Source organism: Sesamum indicum, linkage group LG8, assembly GCF_026168435.1.
Source record: "Sesamum indicum cultivar Baizhima isolate 11 linkage group LG8, ASM2616843v1, whole genome shotgun sequence".
In the NCBI taxonomy this organism is placed as follows: Eukaryota; Viridiplantae; Streptophyta; class Magnoliopsida; order Lamiales; family Pedaliaceae; genus Sesamum; species Sesamum indicum.
In genome coordinates, this window is record NC_142664.1 from 30236141 (window position 1) to 30249000 (window position 12860).

Sequence of the window (12860 nt, forward strand, 5' to 3'; positions counted from 1 at the left end):
TTCTTCCAATGTATAGGAACTTTTCCAGAAAAAGACGAGAGCTGCTTGTTTACTCCACCTGAGTTAGTGCATTATGGCAAATTAAGCTTAAAAAGTGGCCTAATTTTCAGAGGCAGGGAACTTGACATTCTGTATGAAGTATGAAAACAATAATTTCTATCAAAGATATCTGTCAGCTCTTTAGATAATGTCTCATACACTAAGTTTTCAAACAATTAGTTAATCTAAAATGTGTTGGAAAACAAAAGAGCAGATTAGGATAGGATTTCATTTCCTGGAACTTTGAGTGCGGTTTGCTTCTTAAGGACAACTTAGTTCAATTATTCTTTAGAGATGGCTCAATTATTACACAGCTTTTTAGCAAAGGTCTAAAAGCTTACATAATCAACAAATTGATAAAAATAAAGTTGAAAAAATGTCACTAGGTTACCGAGGAAAGAAACAAGAGTCGAGCCGGCTAGTCTGTTAGCCCATCCTTGTCATGCTAATAGCGATTTTGGCATGATGACAACAATGTAAGAAGTTTAATCTTCTCTTGATTTTCCTCACATGTCATTACGTTACATATCCAAATGCTAATTCATAGACATTAGTGACTATCAATGTGATGTGAATCAAACAAAAACAAGCATAATGAGGTGGCCGTGACAGTTGTGTCATAGTTCCAAACCTATATATATATATATATATATAAAGAAAGAGTCGCAGAAGTAACAGAAAAGTTAGCCCTGTTCTAGTACAAACATGAAAGGTTTATTTCTCCTTTTCTCTCTTTTATGTCTCGCTGTTTACGTGGAATGTTATGGTGGGAGAGGATACGATCCTCTCAGCAGAGTAATAAAGAAGCGGAAATCAAGAACATCAGCCAATCATCATACTGAGGATGTCCTAACTGAGTACTCACCGGTTTACATAGCACCTCAGGATGGTCTGAAGGAAGCTGACAGAATCCTGATGTTGCCGGGACAACCTACTGTCAACTTTACTCAGTATTCAGGTTATGTAACTGTTGATCCTACGGCTGGACGAGCACTCTTTTATTATCTCACCGAGGCCGAGGACTCTTCTAGCAAGCCTCTTGTTTTGTGGCTAAATGGGGGTAAGTAATACTATAATGAACTTTCTTTTACATGGTCTGGAAATGAATTGCTCCTATGTCTAAGTCAGTCAAATATTTCTTAGTAGAATGGAATTATTGTATAGTTAGACGTCGATAACTGGGAAACCTCGTAGATGATTATGGTAAAACTTCAGGCATGCAACATAAAATCTCATGTATTGCCATCCTTGGGACTGCAGGACCTGGATGCTCTTCAATAGGGGCTGGAGCAATGACTGAACTTGGGCCATTTCGGGTGAACCCGGATGCAAAAACACTATGGTATAACAAATACGCTTGGAACAACGGTGAGTGCTTGTAATCATTCATTTAAAAAGAATATACGTATCTCTTAAGAGTAACTGATCATATAAAAATTCTGGTCCTGGAAACGTATGCAGTGGCAAATATCATCTTCCTGGAGTCCCCAGCCGGTGTAGGATTTTCATACTCGAACAGAACATCAGATTATGTTACGGGTGACAAACAAACAGCAGCAGATTCTTACACCTTCTTAGTTAACTGGCTCGAGAGATTTCCAGAGTACAAAACCCGAGACTTCTTCATAACCGGAGAAAGTTATGCTGGTCATTATGTTCCTCAGCTTGCTGATTTAATCCTCCAAAACAACAAAATCACAAATCAAACCGTCATTAACCTGAAAGGAATTGCTGTAAGTTTGCCTATGCTGCCTGTGTAACTTGCATGCATGTATGATATTTCCTTTTGGAAACAAGAACTGCATAGTGAACATGAGCATGATATTCAGATTGGGAATGCATACATCGACTACACAGATAGATGGGCAGGCACGTATGACCATTTCTGGACGAGTGCCCTTATATCTGACGAAACTCACCAGGGAATAACAGAAAATTGCAATTTTTCTTCGGATGCCACCGTTTCTGGTATCTGTAACGAGTACCAGGATAGAGCCTATAATGAAGCAGGCAACATCTTCATTTATGACATTTACGCACCTTTATGTGGTTCCTCTGCAACTTCTCCATCGGTATTAATTCTCAGTCGTTCTTTCTAGTATATAAATATTGTTCCCTTTCTACGGAAATACGTAGAAATGTAATTGTATTCTTCTTCTGAAGCAGATATCCAGTTATGATCCATGCTCAGACGACTACGTGTTAGCCTATTTGAACACACCTGAAGTGCAAAAGGCTCTCCATGCTAATGTTACTGGACTTCCTGGACCGTGGGAGGATTGCAAGTACTAAGAATCTGTTCAATAGCATTGCATGCCAACTCTTGATGATTTCTAGTTATAAACTAATGACAATTTTCTTACAGCTATGAAATAAATGGAGATTGGCAGGACCAACCTGACACAGTATTACCAGTCATTAAGAGGCTGATGGCTAGTGGAATCAGTGTTTGGATCTACAGGTGAGCCCTTCTTGTTTTGACCACTGGTTAAATTCTTAAAACAACTGAATCCCACCAAAAGAAACCGCTTTTACCTTTGCAATGAATGTGACTCGTAAACTTGAGTGCACTTTGCAGTGGAGATACAGATGGTATAATTCCAGTGACAACAACTAGGTACTCTATGCCCAAACTTGGGGCACCGGTTAAGACTCCATGGTACCCCTGGTACTCCCAGGGCGAGGTACGAGATTGACTGATCACATTTGACCTTAAAATTAGTGTGTTTTTGTCTTTAAAAACATAAAATTAAGATTTTCTCCATGACTACTTGTCACAGGTGGGAGGTTATGTGGTTGAGTATCAAAATGTGACATTTGTGACAATAAGAGGAGCTGGACATTTCGTACCAAGCTACCAGCCTGAACGCGCACTTACTTTCTTCTCGTCTTTCTTGGAGGGAAAGCTCCCTCTGGGCCAGAACTAAATTGACAGGGGCCAAGATAAATCTGAAGAAAATGCTTGACTATTTCGTTTGTTAGTTAACAACCACAGTCAAATGTTGATGTCATATTGAATGAGTCTTCCAAAAGCCAGTAGCTTCTACCTGGACAATAACATTGAGATAGCAAGAGAACCTTAATCTAGTCAAGAGAATCTTGTGCCCTCAATCCTTATGTTAATTCATCCAGATTCCAGATATATATGTACTCTTTGAATATCAAGAGAATTGCTACAAGATACTATGTTCTCTGTTTTTTCGCTTGGTTTGTGCATAGCCCTCAAGTCATCGGAAGTTGCTTGCAAATACAATATATTAAAAATGGGACATTTTTGCATAAAATAGACAAATATATGGTAATGAAACAACTAGAGTAGCTGTACGACAGCATTCCACTTGCTCTTAATTGCAACTTCAGCCAGATTTTGAAGGAATTCATATACGCTGATCTGCTTTAACATGTTCAGGCAACAAGATGTAGTCTCTCATGTCTATCGACAATGAGATGTCATGATTTCATCTGTTTTCCTGTCTGGCAATTAAGAAAACATTATAAGAATATAAATCTATTAATGCTGCAAACAACAGGGTAAATTTTCAAGTTAAACCAGAAATGATTTGATGTTAAAGCGTGTTACAACAAAAACTATGAATACAGCAATTATTATCAACCTCAGTAAATCAACATGGGCTCAATCCTTTCAAGATGCTTGAATTAGTCTTGTTTCTACGAATACAGCTTTCCATTTTGGTATTGAAACAATGGAAGAAAACAACAACTAATGGCTGAGAAAAGGGGAACTAACTGTGGCCGGCTACTGTGTTTGTTCATCCTTGTTGACCTGTTTATAAAAATCCTCCTTGTCATCCTCTTCCTCTTGGCCTGATTGTAAAAAAGATAATACGTGCCGTTTTCTGTTTGTATCATGTTACTGTCTTTACGATCTTTCTATAGAGTTTATTGACTCTTTAAAAGGAACTCTACTATTGGCCTGTGGCCAAGAACATAGTCAATACCAATGATGCAAGGCCAACAGCCTACTTGATACTTCCAATGACCTTCTTGTTCATCAAGGTGTCACAATATATATACCTATACTTAAATCATGTCATCGATGAAAAAGGACTCCTCTTGCAGATTCAATAACAAACATGAAAAGGGTTCTTCTCGCATTCCTTTCCATTCTATGCCTACTGGCATCTGTACAATGTTACGGTGGGAAACAGCGTGACCCTCTTGGAGAACTCATCAAAGTTCAAATGACTAAAAGATCATCAAGTTTTCATACTGAGGATGCTTCGGCTGAATATTCACCTGTTTATATAGCACCTCAGGATGGTTTAAAGGAAGCTGACAAGATCACAGTTTTGCCGGGGCAACCACAAGTGAGTTTCTCTCAGTTTTCCGGCTATGTGACCGTTGATCCTAATGCAGGGCGAGCATTGTTCTATTGGTTAACCGAGTCTGAAGACCCTTTGAACAAGCCACTCGTTCTGTGGCTAAATGGAGGTTAGTCTTTAATGTTTTCCTTCGGCTTTCATGTAAACTTATTGTCTGATCATGAAGATCATACTCTATAAAATGAGGCAGATTTTCGGACACCGAACTTGCCATCTTTTCTGTAATTTGTACTTGCTCACAAACTGCGAGTTGCAGGGCCTGGATGCTCTTCAATAGGAAGTGGAGCAATGACAGAACTTGGACCGTTTCGGGTGAATCCAGACGGAAAAACTCTGTGGCACAACAAAAATGCTTGGAATACTGGTGAGATTTCTAACAGCATGAATGAGTAAATTACTATATTTGCAAGAGCAACTTATTAAGAAAGTCACTATGGTTCTGGGAAATGATGCAGCGGCAAATATCCTCTTCTTGGAGTCCCCTGCTGGTGTTGGATTTTCCTACTCAAACACTACATCTGACAATGGCACAGGAGATAACAAAACTGCAGCAGATTCATATACCTTTTTAATCAACTGGTTGGAGAGATTTCCAGAATACAAAACAAGAGATTTCTACATAACTGGAGAGAGTTATGCCGGCCATTATGTGCCTCAACTTGCTCAACTAATACTCAAGAACAACAAAATAACAAACCAAACTATCATTAACTTGAAAGGGATTGCTGTGAGTTTCCACCTTTACGTCACCTCATTGCAATAAAAGATTTTTTGTCCCAAAGAAGTTGATGTATATATATTCAACTGTGGCATGATTTTCAGATCGGGAACGCATACGTCGATTACGAGGATGAGATGAGTGGCATGTATGACTATTTCTGGACTCATGCTCTCATGTCCGACGAACATCACGATGCCATTCTCAAGAACTGCAACTTTTCTTCAACGGCATCAGTGACAGAAACATGCCGAGAAACCATGGTAAAGGCAGATGCCGACAGGGGGAGGGTATTCTTTTACGACATATACGCACCGTTATGTGGTTCCAATTCCACGGCTCCCTCGGTAAAGTTCTCTATGAATTACCCATACTTAAGCACATAACAATATTGTTCTTCTTTTCAGTAAAAATATCCAATTTTTACACCTTTCTTTCTTCATTGAAAACAGTTATCTTCATATGATCCATGCTCGGATAACTACGTTTTCACCTACTTGAACACCCCAGAAGTGCAGAAGGCCCTTCATGCAAACCTCACTGGCATTCCTGGACCATGGGATGTTTGCAAGTACTGTAATCTACCACTCTGAAAAATTCTTGATCCAATAATTATGTCATAAAATGATACTGTGCTGTAGCTTAGAATAAACTACTCCATCTCAATGCAGTGATATAATCTCTTTGTTCTGGCACGACATGCCAGACACAGTACTGCCTGTCATTAAGGAGCTCATGGCTAGTGGCATTAGCGTTTGGATCTACAGGTAACTAATAATAATAAAGAGAGTTGTTCTCCTTGGAGTTTGTGTAACTACGGACTATAAAAACCTCCTCTCTGAGTCTGAGTTTCTAGAGTTTGAAAAATCAAACGACGCTGATAAGACAACCTATGCAATATTGACAGTGGAGATACAGATGGACGAGTTCCAGTGACAACAACCAGATATTCGATGAGCAAACTTGGCACACCAGTTAAGACGCCATGGTACCCCTGGTACTATGAGGGCGAGGTACCTTGAAAACAAAAGACAATGTTTTACAAATGTTACAATGCTTTGTTGTACCTATGTCTGAAAAAGATGATCTTTATGGTCGTTTCTTGATCACTTTGAAGGTTGGAGGGTATGCGGTTGAGTACCAGAACGTGACATTTGTGACAATAAGAGGAGCAGGACATTTTGTTCCGAGCTACCAGCCTGAACGTGCGCTTGCTTTCTTCATGTCCTTCTTGGAGGGAAAGCTTCCTCCGGGCCAGAACTAAATTGATGCGGTGCAAGATAAATGTGAAGGAAATGCTCGACTTCGTTTGCTAGTTAACAACCCTCTAGTGAAATGCTATTCTCACTTGAATGAGACTTCAAGGCCATTTTCCTTGACCTGGACAATAAAAGAACCAAAACATAGTGAAGAGAATCTTATGCCCACAATTGGTTATGTTAATTCATCCACATATTTGTACTCTTTGAATAGCAAAATAATTGCTAACAGATGAAGTGTTTTCTGATTTTTACATTAGTCGTCAGGCAAGTAGAAATTGCTGATGGACAGAATGTCTAAAAGAATGGGACTTTCTGCGTAAACTAGATGACTACCATGTTCTTAGTTTCAACTTCAGCAAAGTTTTACAGGATAACCTATATGTTGATCTTCCTAACACGTCCATCGACTAAGGTTGAGTGTCATGTTTATCAAGAAGGAGATCTCTGGATCTTGTCAATCCTGTGGTATGGCAATTACAGACCAAATATTTAAGCTAGTTCACTTGTGTGGCCATCATATTAAGTTTGATGAGAATGGGAGAAATAAGTATGATGGATGTGTAAAACAACAGGGTAATTTTCAAGCTACGCGAAACTGCTGAAAAAACACTTGATTCGGAGTTCTTAAGTTGTAATAAAGATTGACAGATAAACTAAGACGTACATAGTTGAACCAAGTTTCAGTTTCGACCACCTATGATATGAGCACACCTTGATGTTACAGTTGTTTCTGCAATCAATAGTGTGATCAGAAACTAGATCCCGATAGGCAACACTATGCAGAAAGTGAAATTATGATCCATACATCTAGTGACTTTCAGATGTTACATCACCACCACCAACGCCCCACCCCCCCTCCACCCAAAAGAAAAAGAGAAGAAACCCGTTGATTAGCAGTTTGCACTGGCTTAAACCATTTCATTCGGCTTGTTAACTTCAAGGAATTAAGAAACTGAACATTTGAAAACAGACATAATTCTGCTGTTAAAGCATGTAAAACAAGGATTAGAGGATTCGAGTCCATATGTCAATACGGATGAACCCTTTCAACAAATTTGGAATATGTTAGTTCCGGGAATATGGTGCCATTTCTGGCAATGAAACAACTGAAAAAACCAACTACTATCAGTTGAGAGAAGGGGAAGCAGACTATGGCCGTCTCTTCTGTGAGCTCATCCTTGTTCACCTGTTTATTGTCTTCCTTGTCGACCTCTTCCTCTTGGCCGGATAGTTGAAAAGATTTAATGTTCCGTTTTCTGTTTGTATCATATTACTGTCTTTACACTCTCTCCAAATAGAGTTCATTGATTCTGTAAAAGGAAACTCTGCTAGTGGCCAAGAACATAGTCAATACCAATGATGCAAGTCCAACAAGATCATAGCCAAAACCAATGATGCAAGTCCAACAAGATCATAGCCAAAACCAATGATGCAAGTCCAACAAGAACAAGCCTTTTTTATACTTTTAATGACCCTTCTCGTTCATTAGTGTGACCATATATATACCTAAATATAGATCACCCGATCGATGAAAAAGGAGTCTTGTGGCAGTTTCAATTGCAAACATGAGACGGGCTCTTATCGTATTCCTTTCTGTACTATGCCTAATGGCATCTGTACAATGTTATGGTGGGAAAAGGCGCGATCCTCTTGGAGAACTGATCAAAGTTCAAAGGACTAAAACATCAGCAAGTTTTCGTACCCAGGATGCCTCGACTGAGTATTCACCAGTTTATATAGCACCTCAGGACGGTTTAAAGGAAGCCGACGAGATTACAGATTTGCCAGGACAACCACAAGTGAGTTTCTCTCAGTATTCAGGCTATGTGACCGTTGATCCTGTGGCTGGTCGAGCACTGTTCTATTGGTTTACCGAGTCTGATGACTCTCCCAACAAGCCACTAGTTCTGTGGCTAAATGGAGGTAAGTCTGTCAACTTTGCTTCGGCTTTCATGTGACCTTAATGTATAAGCATAAAGGAATGTAGACGAAAATGGATTTTCAAACACCAAAACCGCATTCTATCAATCTGTCTCATAACTTTCCCCTTGCTGACAAACTTTGAGCTTCAGGACCTGGATGCTCTTCCATAGGAAGTGGGGCAATGACAGAACTCGGGCCATTTCGGGTGAATCCAGATGGAAAAACTCTTTGGTACAACAAAAATGGTTGGAACACTGGTGAGATCTCTAACAGCACAAGTGACTAAATTACTAAATTTGTAAGAACAACTCGTTGAGAAAATACTTTGATTCAGTGGCAAACATCCTCTTCTTGGAGTCCCCTGCTGGTGTCGGATTTTCCTACTCAAACACGTCATCCGACTATGTGACTGGAGATACAAGAACTGCAGCAGATTCTTACACCTTTTTACTGAACTGGTTGGAGAGATTTCCAGAATACAAAACCCGAGATTTCTACATTACTGGAGAGAGTTATGCCGGTCACTATGTGCCTCAGCTCGCTCAACTTATCCTCAAAAACAACAAAATAACAAACCAAACTGTCATTAACTTGAAAGGAATTGCCGTGAGTTTCGCACTTTATGCCTCCTGATATCATTTTTCGCGGGCCATTATTTTCTCTGAAAAAGTTGATGCATACATACACTTAAAATGTGGCCTGATTTTCAGATTGGGAATGCATACATTGACTATGAAGATGAAATGAGTGGCATGTATGACTATTTCTGGACTCACGCTCTCATGTCCGATGAACATCACGATGCAATTCTCAACAACTGCAACTTTTCTTCAATGGCATCAGTGTCAGAAAAATGCCAAGAAACCATGGATGATGCAGATGCCGACAGGGGCAGTGTATTCTTCTATGACATATATGCACCCTTATGCGGTACCAATTCCACAGCTCCATCGGTAAAAAATCCTTATTAATTTACTCATACTAAGCACATACTAATACCATTTGATCTTCTTTTCAATCAAAATAGCTAATGTTAACAATCTTTCATTCGTCAATGGAAACAGTTATCTTCATTTGATCCCTGCTCAGATAACTACGTTTTCGACTACTTAAACACCCCAGAAGTGCAGAAAGCGCTTCATGCAAACGTCACTGGAATTCCTGGACCATGGGACACTTGCAAGTAATATAATCTACCATTCTGAAATTATCTTGATTTAGTACTAATGTCACAGAGTGTAGCTTATGAATAAACTACACCATCTCAATGCAGTGATTTCATATTTTTCGAATGGGACGAGGCGCCTGAAACAGTGCTGCCTGTCATTAAGGACCTCATGGCTAGTGGCATTAGCGTTTGGATATACAGGTAACGTCTACAAACAACAGAGTTAACTGCCACAGGAGTTAGTGTTATTACAGGCTAACATTAAAGACACGAACGGACACTGATAAAAAATGAAATGTTGAAACACTTGCAGTGGAGACACAGATGGAAGAGTGCCAGTAACAACAAGCAGGTATTCGATGAGCAAACTTGGCACACCGGTTAAGACGCCATGGTACCCCTGGTACTATCAAGGCGAGGTACATCCAAAAGAAACAACGACCACATTTGCCAAATGTTAGAATGTTTCTTGTACATATGTCCGAAAAATATGATTGTTATGGTCTATTTTTTATGACTTTGAAGGTTGGAGGCTACGCAGTTGAATACCAAAACGTAACGTTTGTGACGATAAGAGGAGCTGGACATTTCGTCCCGAGTTACCAGCCTGAGCGTGCTCTTACATTCTTCTCATCCTTCTTGGAGGGAAAGCTTCCTCCAGGACAGAGCTGAGCATAACATCAAGACAAGTCATGTTGACAGAAGATTTCGTTCTTAGCTCAACACAAAGTTTGGATGTTAATTTTCTTGTTCAAACAATAATATCAAAGTTGCTGTGCAATGAAATGCATTCAAATTCATAGCAGTTCAATTGATTACACATGTGAAAGTCCCTTTGTTTGATGAAGAATATATATAATTTGTAGATAAGTTCGTGATGGTTTTCATCACATCATCATTTACGATTCAACGACCAATATGCAGTACTGCTTCTTCAATTAAATTTATTTATTGACACTCTTTCCTCTTTCAGATGATGTAATTTTGTGTTTTATATTTTAATTTAGTTTTTGGTGAATTATAGCTTTCTTTTACGAGGTTAGATATAATTATGAATACCTTTATCGTTTGAAAAATTATAAATACCCTCTCAAATAGTGAATAATTATATAGTCCATGAACTGGCGATTTTTGGTGAAAATTCGAGAGCTCCAAGTGGGCCATTTTTTGGTAAGCAGAACTGGCGATGCGGGATGAACCGGAAGCCGGGTTACAGTGCCATTACTACTTTACCCTTATTGAACTTTTTATATATTTCAAAAAATATATAAAATTATAATTGATAATTCAAGAGAACATTTTGGTTAGTTCTCCACAAAAATTGATTGAAAACCTAACAGATGAATGTGACTCGTGTTAGACGTATATTAAAATACGGGAGTATTTGTAATTTTTCAAACAATAAGGTGATATTTATAATATATCAATTTATCCCCTCCTTTTGTTTTCTTAAGTGAAAGTCTAAGATCCGAATATATTGAGCTAAGTTTTCAATAATTTAGGGTTAAAGAATTGATTGGGGCAATACTGAATGCGTAAAACAAGAATAAAATTAATTTACTTACATATTTAAAAAAAAAACATGTGTAATAGATAGCATTTACTTATATTTTTTAGGTCAAATTGAGTGGATTAGAACATGTGGAGAGAAGAGTATATTATCACCATTACATATATTTCTTTCCTCCCTCTTTCTTTTGTCCCTTTCTACAAAGTCAAGCATCACTCATTCAACCTAATATATATATATATCCTATTTTTCAAAATTATTTTTTCAAAAAAATAATAATAGTCACTCCATAAATATTCTAATCACGCATTCCACGTCGCTCACACACATACACCCCCCTCCCCAAAAAAAAAATACAAATTATGCAACTTATAAATTATAAAGTCTAGAAAATCAAATTAAACAGTACCTCACGTTGCACGCTGCATCAAAATTGTGATGTTTTATATACATTTCAATATAAAAATGAAAGATCCCATAATAATATTTGCACGTTAGCAAGACAGAAGAAACGTCCCGTAAGTCACCAAATTGTCATTACTTGATTTATATTTTAATTAGGATAAATAACACTATTGACGTTATATATGTCTAATTACACAAACGCTTCATATCCTCTATAAATTATAAGTACATTCATTGTGATTGTGATTGTGATTGTAATTGTAATTATAATTTAAATAACACCCTCTCAAAAACATAAATTTTTACAAACGTCCCACAAAAGTGTATTTTTAATTTTGTAAAGTATAAATAATATTATGTGGCGGATTTAACTTTGAGGGGTATCTATGTAATTTAGCTTTTAATTTATTAATGAGTTGAAAAAAGGGTTTCAAGATTGCTGTGCTACAAAGATTTGATCATATCCGAAGAAACGATTTCATGTCTTCATATATAAATATAATGGATTTATACGCAATATCCGAAGAAACTTATCGTCTAATTTGATGTGCCTCTCATTAATTAAAATAATCTTTTTTGATATAATAATACGCAATATGTTTTATTATTTTAGTTATGCTCAAAATATTTATCATAATTTTTAGTTGTAGACGACAATGATTGGGGTCGAAATCCACGCGACCTCCCTAAACAGACCGAATGATCTTTTAGGTTGATCGAGCTTGCTACCTCTCCCAAACAGGTACAAGGGCCCTGAGAAAAAGAGAAGCAGATTGTTAGCTTGTTGGGTGGTCCCTACCTAAGACCATTCGATACTTATATCGAGATTGTTAATAAGTAAGTCGCTAGAGCTCAAGCGATCTGAAGTAGAGTTTTGAGCGTAATTCATGTCTTACTATAAATGCACTAACCATGTAGTATTTATAATGTATGAGGGGGTTCAATTATCCAATAGTTGTGTGCCACATGTGTTGGGGTATTGGGCCGAGTCGCGGATCCCAACCCGAACCCATAAAAAAGACACAGATTCTTTTAGTAGAATTGCAATTTTAAACTCTTTCAAAAACAAAATAGTCTTTTACAAATAAAATTATGATTATACCCATCAGACGACTACCAAACATTTGGAACCCATGCATAGTTAATAATTATTCATCCTAGATAACTAAAAGAGTCTTCATTGTTCATCTTGTCCGGATTTTCATTAACGGGCTACATCTAATAGCTTTTTGGAGGGCGTTTGAGTAATTATGACATAGAGATATATAAATATATATTTTTTATTCGGTAAAATATTTTTTTTAATTTCATAGAATAAGAGTAAAATTTGATTTAGTACCACAACTATGATATATGTCGCTTTTGGTCTCAAAAAACTCATAATCAGATATTTTTTACCCCAAAAAGTCACGTGCATTGTGGTTACTGCACCATACATACAAAATGCTATTTATTATTGATTATTTAATTTCAATATTTCAACAAATGATGT

The 12860-nt window shown here is 37.6% G+C and overlaps 3 protein-coding genes across 3 annotated transcripts; all 3 read left to right on the forward strand.

Moving 5' to 3' along the window:
* Positions 1-685: 685 nt before the first annotated feature.
* LOC148787361 (serine carboxypeptidase 1-like) lies at positions 686-3218 on the forward strand. The gene is made up of 8 exons (XM_088884130.1): positions 686-1099; positions 1300-1407; positions 1501-1772; positions 1869-2111; positions 2206-2324; positions 2405-2500; positions 2618-2723; positions 2820-3218. The coding sequence occupies exons 1-8, from the start codon at positions 745-747 to the stop codon at positions 2964-2966; spliced, it is 1446 nt and encodes a 481-aa protein (XP_088740256.1). The 5' UTR covers positions 686-744; the 3' UTR covers positions 2967-3218.
* A 909-nt stretch (positions 3219-4127) lies between these two features.
* Positions 4128-6506, forward strand: LOC105169892 (serine carboxypeptidase 1-like). Its single transcript, XM_088883936.1, has 8 exons — positions 4128-4491; positions 4639-4746; positions 4838-5109; positions 5205-5447; positions 5553-5671; positions 5772-5867; positions 6008-6113; positions 6218-6506. The coding sequence occupies exons 1-8, from the start codon at positions 4134-4136 to the stop codon at positions 6362-6364; spliced, it is 1449 nt and encodes a 482-aa protein (XP_088740062.1). The 5' UTR covers positions 4128-4133; the 3' UTR covers positions 6365-6506.
* Positions 6507-7927: 1421 nt separating this feature from the next.
* LOC105169893 (serine carboxypeptidase 1-like) lies at positions 7928-10295 on the forward strand. The gene is made up of 8 exons (XM_088883985.1): positions 7928-8285; positions 8435-8542; positions 8620-8891; positions 8996-9238; positions 9350-9468; positions 9559-9654; positions 9767-9872; positions 9979-10295. Exons 1-8 carry the CDS (start codon positions 7928-7930, stop codon positions 10123-10125), a joined length of 1449 nt encoding a protein of 482 aa, XP_088740111.1. The 3' UTR covers positions 10126-10295.
* The last annotated feature ends 2565 nt before the right edge of the window (positions 10296-12860 follow it).